Below are 13,275 nucleotides of genomic sequence, written 5' to 3' on the forward strand. Positions count from 1 at the left end.
TTTCCTGTGTCTAGACTGCACCATGGGATAAGATAAACAGAGGGCAGAGGGAGGCGGGGGGAGACTTACGGTGCCCCCCAGAGCCATCAGGCCTATTGAGGAACCCGCAGTGTTGGTGTCTGTTCTCTGAGAGATGCTACCAGGGACTTGCATGGGCAGCGCCCCTGCCCTGGGGATCTGCAGTCCACTATGAAGAGAGGAGAAAACATATATGAACCAGATGAGACTTCTAATTATTTTTTTTGGAATTGTAGGTTTCGTGGCCACATAACTGGAAACCACCTAAATGCTCTATGGAGATGTTGTAGTAAAATATAGAAATGTTTTAAAAAGTTTAAAAATTTCTAAAAAATGTTTTAAAAGTTTTTAAAATGTTTGAGTTAACTTTCCTGAAACTTAAAGTGTGATATTAAGGACACATTCCCCACTGCCCTGAAGTGTGTGTACCCCATAGATAAGGATTTGAACTTCGATTACTGACTCAGAGTAACCATATGTAGCCCCTCACCCTGTTTAAGATTAACATGTGTGCATTGACACAATTCACTGATAGCCACCTGAACTGCTGCAGGTATGAAACAGGCTTTAAAAATTGGTCCTGACCAGCCAACAGTGCTCGCCTGTCGAGACAGCCACAAAGGCACATCCTTTTGCCAGTCTGGCAAGTGATGCCACTCTGCCAGAGGACAGAAGAATGGCTAGTACCTCCCGATCGAGAAGCGACCAAGCTCTCGGGTGAGGAACGTCGGCCCCTGCACCCGGACCAGCCCAGCCCAGGTGCTGGACCCCAGAGGACAACACCACTGGGATCCCGTTTACCTTGTACCCGCAGCATCAGGAACTTTTGTGAGTAATAAAGTGCTGTGCAATTTCATATGTTTCATGTGGTGTAATTCCTCCGGCAGTTAATTGAATCATTTTGCGTATGCTTAAAACTGAAGCCTCTTCGCTAGCAACTACTTGAATGTTCGAACACCTGCACAGTTAAAGTTTATCTCAAAGAACGCCTTGGATAACTCCCCAGATCCTTTCCCGGGATCTACTTGGGACAGGAGATGATAACCAAATGAGCAAATGGTGTTCGGCCTGAACAGCTTTGAAACAAAGTCCAACGGTATTTTCCTCCCACTCCTATTCCTGGGATCTTTTCCTACTTCCCTGAAAACCCTTAACATTTAATATCCAACTTAAAACACGTTGAGTCCAGTTTTAGAACCTACAGGCTACCTCGCACCTTCCCTCACACCCACCTGAGAAACTAGGAAAGGGAAAAAGAGGCCATGGGAAAGGGCTGGCGTTGAGAATGAGAGCAGAGGAAGTGGAGGCGAGTGGAGCAAAAGCACAGGGAAACCGGCCTCGCCCTCAGCGCCCTCAGCGAGCCAGGGATTGTTCTGAGCACTTGATGTGCAAACCCAGTCAGTTGTCCTAACACTTGTGTTTGGTGACTGTGGGTGACTGGTTTCCTTGTTTATGAGTGTGCTCAGGGGACTGAGTCACAGGGGTTAACTGGCCCAGGTCACATAGCCAGGGGCTAGTGGAGCCCAGCCGTCTGGCTCCCGGGAGTGTGTGTGTGTGGGGTGGGGGGGGGTGGGGGGGCTGAACCTGCATCGCTGCCTCCAAGTCCCCTGCCCCCTCTCTCCTTCCTTCATCACCTCCTCCGTCACCAGGCTTTGTGTTTCTGCCATGAAATCGTGCCCTTCCTCTCGGCCCCCACGTCCTCAGTGCAGATGCAGCTCCCAGCTCCTGAACGCCTCACGGTCTTGGGCCTCCCTCCAGACCTTTCTGTTTCCCTCCAGGTTTAGTCCAGGCAGGAGATGCCCACTGAGGAGCTGGAACACTCGTGGGGGAGTGGAGGCCAGCCCGACCTGCAAGCCAGGATTCCGAGAGGAGAAGCTGCAGTGACGGTTTTCTGACTTGACAGGAAATATTTGATATTTGCTTGTGTTGTCTGATTGCAAGTCTGAAAAGTAACAATGGCAGCTGACACTGAGTGCCCCTAGGGGTTTCACCTGGGGCTCCAGCGTAGCTGCTACAGGGATGGACTCATCCTCACCCAGCAGCCCTCAGGGTAAGTCTGTCACTGCCTTTCTGCTTCCCAGCCCAGTAAACGGAGGCCCTGAAAGTTTCAGTCACTTGCCTAACGGAGAGCCACACTCAGCCAGGGAGGAGACACACTCGGCCAGGGAGGAGGCACACTCGGCCATGGGGGAAGCACACTCAGCCAGGGGGAGGCACACTCAGCCAGGGAGGAGACACACTCAGCCAGGGAGGCCTGGGCAGTGTGGTCACAGCGACCGTCTCACACTGCGCTACACGCCATCCACCTCCATGCGCCAACCCTTCCACGTTTATGTCTTTTTCTGATATAAGAAGCCCAAGTTCCTTCCTAATAATGACCCATGTCTGGTTGTTTGTTTTTTTTTTAATCCTCACTAGAGGACATTTTCCCTTTGATTTTTAGGGAGAGTGGAAGAGAGAGGGAAAGACAGACAGAAACATCCATGTGAGAGAGACACATCAACTGGTTGCCTCTTGCACAAGCCCCGACCAGGTCCTGGGCCAGGGAGGAGCTGCAAGGAGGTACATGCCCTTGACCGCAATCGAACCCAGGCCCCTTCAGTCCTCAGGCCGACACTACCCACTGAGCCAAACCTGCTAGGGCCCCATGTCTGTTTCACATTTCATTTCAAAACTCTTTCCAGCAATCTCCCCTGCCCACTGTTGCCAGAATCCCTCCGTGGCCTTTTCCTCCTGCCTAATCATTGTCCTGCGATATTTGTTCCCTCCCCCAGAAGCTGCTGGGATGGAAGGCAGGCGCTGGGGCCTCGCAATGAGTGGACAATGGACACTAAGCCTTTACAGTCAAGATAAAGCTTGCTTTCCAAATAAGTGAACTTACGGTGGGGCTCGTGTCATCATCAAAGGGGACCTGACCCGGGTGAGGGTGCTCCCCCTGCCTGCTCCTCGGGGATGCCCGGCAGTGAGTCACACCTGCCCGGCTCCAGAGCATCCCCCCCACGGGGGATGCGACCCCTGCTCCTCGGCCACTGCTCTGCCCGCCTCCAGCTCTGCTCCTGGGTTATCAGCTTTCATTTCGTGGGAAGGGCTGTGGTGGATTTCTGGCAAGTGAGTAGGAAGTTGCTGTTCTAAACAGCTGACACTGAGGGCCAGCAGCAAGGCTATAAGAACAGGAGGCGCCGGGGCTGGGCAGACGGCAGAACCAGCCGGGCACAGAAGAGATGGTAAGTCCACGTCTCTTTCCTCCGGGCAGGGGGTGACATGAAGGGGTTTGGGGCTGACTCAGACAGGTAACAGGTCAGGAAATGAGGAATAGCAAGGCACGCGGCTCTCTGTGGATGAGCCCTCAGAGCTTGTGAGGGTTGCAAAGCCAGCCGTCGCCTGACCCACCCTCCCCGCACCCTCGGGAGCGGAGGTGATTTCCAGGGACTCTGGGCTGGGGCTGGGGTTTCACTGAAGCTGCACGGGTAGGCGCTGTCTGCCCCTGGGCTCCTGGCCTCTGGCATCCAGGAGGGCTCACGGGGACTCCCCTGGACCCTTCTCTATCCCTGGGCTCTTCTCCATCCCTGGGCCTTTCTCCATCCCTGGGCCCTTCTCTATCCCTGGGCCCTTCTCCATCCCTGGGCCCTTCTCCATCCCTGGACCCTTCTCCATCCCTGGGCCCTTCTCCATCCCTGGGCCCTTCTCCATCCCTGGGCCCTTCTCCAGGGATGCTCTCCTCTCTGGGTTGAACGCAAGGCTGAGCACGTGCCTGGGGCTCGCCTACGGCTGATGTGTTTCCCCTCCCCTGCCTCCTATTTCTTTCTCTGAGCCCCAGGCGTCTGCTGGGACTGGTGGGGCATGTCCACGTGGTCTCAATTTCTGCCTGAAGTCTCAGTCCTGCCAGTGACTCAGTTTCCTCCTCTGTGAAATGATTAAATAGTATTCTGATCTATAGTGTCATTATGAGGATGAAATAAAATTACGCTAAAAGCAAGTAGCTCTGAGCCTGGCCCGTAGCTACTGGTAAGTAAAGGTTCCCCACCATGGTTCGGAGAAAGAGAAAATGCCTGGGTTTAGTGAGGCTTGGGTCCAGGGAAGATCTGAGGAGAAAGGCCTAATTCCTTAACATGAGCTGAGATGAGACACGGGCGGCTTTCACCCCAGCTCAGCAGGAGTACCTCCTGCAGTCCCAGGGCTACAGCCCAGGCTGCTGGGCAGGACCCGTCTCTGTGTTTGAGTCTCTTCCTCTGGGACGCCTCGTACCTGATTCCCCCACCGCCCTGCTGCAACTGCAGTGCGATTTGCTAATTCCTGTAACGAGGACGCTTTGCTAATTCGAATACCGAGGACTCTGTGTTGGGAGACGGGTAGAGAACGATGAAGAGAAGAGGAAGGGGTTTCAGCCTGGCCTGAGCTTGAACCCGATGACATAGCATGTGGGTCACTCTTGTCTTATCTCTGGCGTATCCTAGGCTTCCTGAATTGGTCAACTTGAATGAATGAGCAGTCATCCTCTCTTCCTTCTGTTCCCTTCGGGGTCCTCCTCTGTTTTGGGGGGATGCTAACCTATTGGGTCTTGGTGTTCTTTGAGATTCAGATGAAAGAAGTCCTCTTCCCAGATAAAATGCAAACATCCACATAAGCACCAAGCTCCGTGGAAAACCAGAGGGGGGTCCCCACAACCTCCATGTGGGGCCCAGGTTGAGAGCCCCACCCTGTCACCATCCAGGCTTTATGCTCAGAAACTCCTCGTGGCGTCCTCAGCTGAGACGGGGCTCTGCAGTGAAGTGCAGGGCGCCACGCCCTGGAATTGTTTTAAATGTCACAAAGGCAAGACCTCTTCCTTTGCTCTTTAACACATTTGACTTTCAGGGATTCAGGAACCTGAAACCATGTGTGTAATTTGGCTCAAGTTCAGAGAGTGGCTTCAATTAGCCCCTAGGACAGGGGTGGGCAAACTTTTTGACTCGAGGGTCACAATGGGTTCTTAAACTGGACCGGAGGGCCGGAACAAAAGCATGGATGGAGTGTTTGTGTGAACTAATATAAATTCAAAGTAAACATCATTACATAAAAGGGTACGGTCTTTTTTTTTTTTTTAGTTTTATTCATTTCAAACGGGCTGGATCCGGCCCGCGGGCCGTAGTTTGCCCACGGCTGCCCTAAGACCTGAGGAGAGAGGTTAAGGTTTAGCAACGGTACGTTCTCAGTCGGGTAGGGCTCGGCAGTGGAGCTCCTGATGGAAACATACAGGAAAATGGTGCTAGTGTTAGTCAAGTTTCTAGGGGCTAAGGAGCAGAGCAGGCCTGGATTCTCTTTCATTTATTCATTCTTAAAATATATTAAATATAAAATATATTAAGTATATTAAAATATATTATTTTTTTTAGAGAGAAGGGAGAGGGAGAGAGAGATAGAAACATCTCTGAGAGAGAAACATAGATCAGCTGCCTCCTGCCCCCCTTCCCCCTCTACTGAGGATGGAGCCCGAAACTGGGGCATGTGTCCTGACAGGGAATCGAACTGGTGACCTCGGTGCATGAGACAGTGCTCAACCACTGAGCCACACCAGCCGGGCTGGATTCTCTTCCATTTATACCTCTACCCATCTTAGACCTGTGGCATCTAGTTCTTACTCTTCCTTCCATTACTTGTTTTTCAAAATGCAACTAAATGGTTCATATTTTCCTGGGCTGGCCACTGGCTGTTAGAATGTCCAGCTTCAGAGCTCTGTGAGTGGGAGCTTATCAATCCCCCCGAGATCACAAGGGCTTGCTGTGTAACAGTCGGCTCTGAGAGAAGACCCCCGAGCTCACCCTAGGGCAGGGGTGGGGAACAGCCAGCTCATGGAGTCCCTTATAAAGTCCCTGAAATCACTGGGTCTGGCCCTGCCAAGGCATTCGGGATGAGTTAATTAAATGTTTGAGCAAAACTAGCAAGCTAATGTTTAAGTTGATAGTTTTGTACGGCCCCCGAGAGATGCTATAAATATCCACATGGCCCTTGGCAGAGAAAAGGTTCCCCACCCCTGGCCCAGAGAGTAGGCGCAGGGTGGTTTCCTAGACGACACTCGCTCCGCTGTCTTCGAGGTGTCTAACTTCTCTGGTCGAAAGGCAAAACAGAAATTTTATAACATCGAATACAAAACAATCCTTTATTCTTGTGGGGAGATAACTCAGCCATTATCCAACAGACTTTTTAAAAAGTTAGGTATGTTACTTTCTTTTTAATGGCGCCATTTCCCCCTGAGTAATGGTGACCAGCTGCCTAATTTAAATATATGCTTTAATTCTTAGTGTCGATGTCCTTGGTTTCCTCCGGTTCCTATTTCTAATTTTCTGTTCGGCCTAGAGACCTCTTTTTTTCCACGGTGTTTCATTTTGTATTTTTTATGTGGGGCTACTAACATCCGTGCACCAACACCACCACCCAGAAACGTAGGGAAATACTGTTCCATCGGCTGTGAAGCCTGGACGCGGCCAACAAGTTGGATAGTTCTGCCTCCTCAATGACCTTCACCTGTGCTCCCCGTGTGCCCTCCCGCTGGCCCAGCCCCAGCCAGGCCTCTGCACTCTCACGGGGACCGTCACAGCAGCCTGCTGCTTTCACAGCGCACCCTCCTGCTGCTCACTCACCCCCACACCATGGGCAGATGCAGATGTTCAGGATGCTTCTCTGTCCAGAACCCTGGCCATTGGAGTCCTTCTGCGACTGTCATTTCAGAAGCACAAGACCTGGCCCCTTGCAATTTCACCAGCAATCGGACCACATCACTACCTCTCTGAAGCCCCACCCCCCCTCCACCTCCAGCTTCTCATGGCACTAGAACAAAGTCTCATTCTGCTGCTTTGCTTCCCAGGGTGAAACGTCACCAGCTTCATCTCACACCCTTCTCCGCCTTGCCCGTTCCATGCCAGCCACCCCGATGACTTCCTGTTCTCCACATTCTCCACTCTTAGCGCCCACCAGAGCCTTCACCATCGCTTTCCTTCCGTCTTTAATGCGCTTCCTCCTGCTTCTGGCCGCTGGATTCTTCTGCTCACTGTGCTCTTGGCGGCACGTCCCCTGCCCTGGCCTCCGTGTCTAACGTAACCACCGGGCCCTCTGTCACACGACCCCACCTGCACTCCCTCCCTGTCACTTATAACTGCTTTCTACGTCGTCTGTTTCCTCGTTTCGCACTGTTGTATATTTATTGATGCTTGTTTCATTGTCTGTCTTCCTCAATGGGACATACATTCCATTAGGACAGGAATTAAGTCTGTTTTTATCATGTTAACACCAGTGCCTTGAACAAAGGCTGACACATCATCGCATGTAATAAATCAGCAGTCATTGAAGTGTGCGGTGGGAAAAGCCCAGGCGGGGAGGTAGCTCTGATCCTGGTGTGAGAGGACGGGTGTGGGGACGGGCGCTCCTCGGAGGAGGTGTGTGGACTTGCAGAGCGAGGCACACATGGGAGGAGGAGGTGCTCTGGGCTCGAGGACACAGAGGACATATAGTACATCCAGGAAACTACACGACGTTGTGTTGTGACTTCATTGTTGGGGGGTTCAATGGAGGGGTCATATCAGGAGCTGAGACTAGACCAGCGCTTTTCCACCCTTTTCACCTCCTGGCACACATAAACTAATTGCTGAAATTTGGAGGCACACCAAAATATATACATATTTTTGCCAATATGACAAAAAATAGGTATAATTTTAAAAATATATTTTATATATTTTTATTGATTTCAGAGAGGAAGGAAGAGGGGGAGAGAGAGATAGAAACATCAATGATAGGATCAGAAAGGAAGAGTGGATATATATTCTGGGAGCATAGCATAGCACAGTGATTTTCAACCTTTTTCATCTGATGGCACACATTAAAGCAAATTACTAAAATTCTGTGGCACACCCAAATATATATATTTTACTGACCTGACAATAAAATAGGTATAATTTTGATTCATTCACACTGGTTGGCTATTGTAGTGTTGGCTGTTGTCATTTTTTAAATTGACAACATAAGAGAAAAGAGGCAGTGTCCCTGACTAAGTAGTCAGGTATTGCCTGTTTTAAAAATCCTTGCAGCACACCAAGTGGAGAAATGCTGGACTAGATAAATAGGGGAGGTCCCATCTTAAAGGACCCGGGTGTGTCATCTTGACAGTGGATGGACTGCCCAAGGAGCAGGGCCAGCTGGTGGGTTGTACGTAGTGAAGCAATGCAACCCGATGCTTGCATAGGAATATCATGCTGACTGCACCCTAGAGGGAGGTGGGAGATGGGCAATCTTGAGGAGAGGCGAGGGGTTAGCAGATGAGTATGCCGGTCCCGGAGAGAAGGGGTGGCAACTAAGGCAGTGCTGTAGGGTGAAGTGAAAATCTGGAGAATGGCCAGGTATTTTGTCACAAGGTGCAGTCAATAGGATCCATGTGAAGGGTTTGGACGAGGGGGAGATCCCCGTCTTCCCTCCCTGGTCCCAAAGCCAATATTCAGGAACTCCAAGATGGAAAAGTGCCAGGCTTCTTATACAACCATAACCCACTGTCTGGGAGACTTGCCCTGATTTGAGTCATGTCTGCCCCACTATCTAGTCAGACTGTGGTCAACAGTGCATGTGACACACACACACACACACACACACACACACCATACACCCTGCAGCACCCATCACTGGAGCATGGGCTATGCAATTCTGAATTTCTACACAGGAGGGTTTTAGGTGGCAGTCTGGCTGGAAGAGCGATACAGCTTCAATGCTAAGCAAGTGCATACACGGCATTTACATTGATAGATGCGTTGGGGTGGGGTGGAGGGGCACCCAGGCAGCAGCGAGGCTTGGCCCGTCACATGCTCTGTCATCTACCACAGCGCAGCATGGATGTGGAGGCCTGGAGGTGCATGAAGGTAAAAGAGTGAAGTGGTCAAGCTCTTGTTTCAAAGTCAGGCTCTGCTGCTGTCATTTTGAATCCATCGTTTTAGACTCTCCAATCTTTCATGTTTTCATGTGCAACACGATGGTGTTGGGCAAGAAGAGCATTTCTACAACTGACTTACCTAAAAAGATTTTTTTAAAAATTTTAATAGATTTGATGAGATCCCAACAGAAGGAACTCATAGAAAACAATACAGGCTACAGATCCAAGGGAAGAGCGATATATCCGAGTAGAAATATATATGTACACATGCATGTCTATGGAGCACTGGACGGTATTGTGATGCATGCTGACATGGCCAAGCAGGAAGGCCAAACGTGGGTTTGTAAGCCACAGCCAAGCCCAGCACCACGGTGCTCACAGTCCACGGTGTGGATCAGACCCTTTTCGTGTGATTTCCCATTATCCTTGGGTGCGGCACACCAGTTCCTAAAGGGAGATTATTGCAAAAAATAATGACTGTGTTTCTTTTACAATCACATTACAAAACGTATTATAGAAGAAAAATATAAATAGCATGAAATAGTTACTCAATACATATGCGTCGAATGAAGGGAGAAACGACACGGCATTGGTGTGGAGTCCAGCCAGGTGGGACTCAGATGCAGAACAGTGAGAAACAGGAAGTGGGGAGAGGGCTTGGCCACCCCCTTAGTGGAAACGGGCAGGACGGCAACCCAGCATAACCGTTCTGGACTGGAGTGCACACGCGCACTGAGAGGACGCTCTCTTTTCTCGTTTCAGGCTCGCTGCCCGAGTGCCACCTGGAACTGGAGGTCTCGGGGCGTGGTCTTCATAGCCGCTCAGCTCCTCCGCCTCGGTGCCCTGCTCTCTGGTAACCTTTCTGCTAACCCTGCATGTGGCCCCAAGTGGTTAGGGTAACTTCTCCAAGTGGGAGAAATGAGGGATGGAAGCCAGTTGTGGTGAGGATGGGGAGCTGTCCTAGCCCAGATTCCTGGAAGGAAAAATGCACCCACCACCATCCCACTGCTAGATAAGGCTTCAGGAAGAACTGGAACGATCCGTCCGGGACCAAGTTCCCCATCCATCCAGCACAGGAGGCCCAGGCCCACGTTACTCTGACACACCCACAATTTCTTTAAAAAATATTTCCTTCTACTAGTAGGTCAAAGAAAAAGTTTATAGGACACAATATTAATAGATTCGTCTTTATGCCAATGCAGTTGTAAAATATGGGTTTTTTTGTTCTTAAAAATATATTTTTATTGATTTCAGAGAGGAAGGGAGAGGGAGAAAGAGGTAGCAACATCAATGATGAGAGAGAATCATTGATCAGCTGCCTCCTGCACCCCCCACCACTAGGGATCGAGCCCGCAACCCGGGCATGTGCCCTGACCTGGAATCAAACCGTGACCTCCTGGTTCATAGGACCATGCTCAACTTGAACCACGCCAGCTGGGCTAAAATGTAGTTTTTAATAAACATTATGGAAGAAGGGGCCCACAAAGGCAGAGTTCCCTGGAGCTGGTGGAAGTCATAACGCAGCCCTGGCAATCGCAGAACAAAGTCTTATGGCAGAACAATCAGCAAAGGTGTCAGGGAGGGAGGGCCCCCAAGAGCCTCACGCGGCAGCAGAGGAGGTTGAGTAGGAAGAAGACTATAAACAGGAAAGGGAGCCGCTTCCAGGCCTGATTGCTGATGTCCACCTCTCCGCACGGGAACGGCCCCTGCTCGCTGCGCTCCGCTGGCTGTGGTAACACTGCACCGTCATGCGTGCCCTTCATGCGCTCGAAGGGCACATTCTTTATTTCATTTGACATCACCAACAATTCTTTCAAAGGCCCGTTTTAAACTTTCACAAGTGAGTAAGCAGAGGCGGAGGAAGTAATTTATCAAAGAGAAACAGTCGCGAGCAGTGGGATGAGTGTACGACTGCAAGCCAGGTCTGACGTCTAACCCGCCGCTGCCCCAGCCTGGGGTTTCACAGCCAGTACTTACCGAGCCTGGTAAGGCCCAAGCTCTATGCTTGCGGTAAAGGAGCCAGAGCTCCAAAGAGAGCACCATCCGATTCACATTCCACAGGTGTGGACCGGGTCGGAGAAACAGACACTACAGAACACAGCAACAGGGAGGTGGAGGCGGAGGGGAGGCAGTGGGGGCCAGAGGGAAACACCAAGCCTACCTGGGTGTCACAGAAAACCCGAGGGGGAGTGTAGCAGGCACAGGTGGGCGGCAGCCCGGGCAGCAGGAAGAGCAGGTGCCAAGGCCTGGAAGTGGGGGTTCTGTTTGGCTAAGAAGTTAAATGTGGTGGGTGAGGAGCGGGGCCAGCCGGCAGGCTCCGGGGCCTGACACATCTTAGTTTCCATGTGAGCAGCTGGGATCTGCAGATCCGAGACCGCCACCCAGACCTTTCACGTGTCATTTAATGTAAACTTGGCAAATAACTTGCCAGGCCCCCTTCACTTACAGAAGGAGGCGATTAGATGACTTCTAAGGTCCCTTCCGATTCTGGTATCTTATGACCCCACGAGGGCATTTTTCTATTGTGGCTTCATGCTCACTTTTAAGTGAAAGATGGAAACCACTCTTTCCCTAAAACTACCAGATTAGACATAAAGAGTCATGTTCGGGGCACTGGTCCTCTGGTCAGAAACTCATCCAGCTCCACAGAGCTGTGCTCATGCTCACGCCCCTCCGGCTAGAAACGCCGACTAACCGGCCCTCCCTCTCCTTCCCGTAGAACTAATGAACCAGACAGAGGTGGCAGCGTGGACCTATCATATCAGCAGCAAGGCCTACTCGTGGAATGCCTCCCGGACGTTCTGCCAGAAGTACTACACCGATCTCGTGGCCATCCAGAATAAAGATGAAATTGCTTACCTCAATGACGTCATTCCTTACTACAGCCATTACTACTGGATCGGGATCCGGAAGATCAATAATAAATGGACCTGGGTGGGAACCAATAAGACGCTCACCGAGGAGGCTGAGAACTGGGCCGACCACGAGCCCAACAACAAGAAGAACAACCAGGACTGCGTGGAGATTTACATCAAGAGCCCGTCGGCCCCTGGCAGGTGGAACGACGAGCCCTGCTGGAGGAAGAAGCGGCCACTGTGCTACACAGGTAGGTCTTCTGTACTCCCAATTTGTCTGTTTAATAAAAATGCTGTCCCTGGTTCGCGACTACAGCCACTGGGTCGGTACCATGGAGTCAGAGTCAGGGACATGAAACAGAGTAGACTGCCAATCAAGCAGCATCACAGCACCTGGGAGAACAGAAGCCCCGGATGAGAGAGAACTGGACTTTTGAAACCAGAAGGGAGTTTGACTCTCATCCGGCCCTCCCTTCTCATTGAGTAGCTGCTGGACCAGGCGCCCAGGAAGCTGTAGTCTCTACAACGCAGGCCCAGAGCTTTTGCACGCTGTGCCCTAGCGCTGTGGTCGGCAAACTGCAGCTCGCGAGCCACATGTTACTAGGTCATGAGGCCATTTCCTGTCGGTGGCATTAGAGAGAGTGTAAGCTGAGAGGGAACGCAGCCCTGCCCCTAGAGACACCGCTGGACATCAGTATGTTCCAGGCAGAGTTACTAGGTCATGAGGCCATTTCCTGTCGGTGGCATTTAGTCCCCATGAGACTCTTCAACGCATCCTTCCATTCCTCTCATTTGCTGACGAGGAAAGGCCTGGAGCCATGAAGGGACCTGCCCCGGGTTCTAAGCCCCCGATGCTGGAGCCGACTTTACCCGTGCTGACTTCAGAGCTGTCGTTTCAGCCGCGTAGGCGCCCACACTCTGCTCTGCATTCTCACGAGACAATCTGAGAACGTGACCCAGGTGCCAGGCGCTTTATAGGTTCCCCTCAATGACAACATATCTTCAGGTCGGTGGGCTTTGGTGGGGTGGGGGGTCAGGAAAGAGGTGACTGAAGGTGAGATCCTCTGAGCATATTTGGTTCACACTCTCCCAGTTCCAGACTAAGCAGACATGCCCCAAAGCTTGGTCTTCCCAGATCCAGGTGCCCAGTGCCAGGACTGGCGCCATCTTTCTGGGGTGGCTGCCCTCTGGGGGGCCCCTCCTGCCCTGGCACCTGGGCACGTGGGAGGGAGTGCCCAGGGAAGGGGCCCACCACCCGGAGCAGGAGAGCCCTACGCATTCTGAAGCTCCTCCCTTAATAAGCCATCTTACAGGTGCCACATTGTGCGGTGTATTTCTCATTTCTTTAGATTATAAACACCTCCCCCTAGAAGCCCTCAACAATAGGAACAGCGTACACAGTCTAGAGCCATGGTCGGCAAACTGCGGCTCGCGAGCCACGTGTGGCTCTTTGGCCCCTTGAGTGTGGCTCTTCCTAAGCCTTAGGAGTACCCTAATTAAGTTAATAACAATGTA

At 51.5% G+C, this 13,275-nt stretch overlaps 1 protein-coding gene and 1 long non-coding RNA gene across 2 annotated transcripts in view; one reads left to right on the forward strand and one right to left on the reverse strand.

Annotated features, from left to right (window-relative positions):
- The window catches only part of LOC106725228, an 18,795-nt gene extending 18,138 nt beyond the window's left edge, over window positions 1-657 (reverse strand). The window contains exon 1 of the long non-coding RNA XR_001361099.1: window positions 558-657. This is a non-coding gene — a long non-coding RNA (uncharacterized LOC106725228). The remainder of the gene's footprint in view (window positions 1-557) is intronic.
- Window positions 658-3,140: 2,483 nt separating this feature from the next.
- Window positions 3,141-13,275, forward strand: part of SELP (selectin P (granule membrane protein 140kDa, antigen CD62)) — a 36,536-nt gene continuing 26,401 nt past the window's right edge. Inside the window, exons 1-3 of the mRNA XM_014535582.1 lie at window positions 3,141-3,242; window positions 9,668-9,758; window positions 11,625-12,011. Of these exons, the coding sequence (XP_014391068.1) occupies window positions 3,240-3,242; window positions 9,668-9,758; window positions 11,625-12,011 (481 nt within the window). The 5' untranslated portion in view covers window positions 3,141-3,239. The remainder of the gene's footprint in view (window positions 3,243-9,667; window positions 9,759-11,624; window positions 12,012-13,275) is intronic.

This window comes from Myotis brandtii, unplaced genomic scaffold (assembly GCF_000412655.1).
Source record: "Myotis brandtii unplaced genomic scaffold, ASM41265v1 scaffold1460, whole genome shotgun sequence".
In the NCBI taxonomy this organism is placed as follows: domain Eukaryota; kingdom Metazoa; phylum Chordata; class Mammalia; order Chiroptera; family Vespertilionidae; genus Myotis; species Myotis brandtii.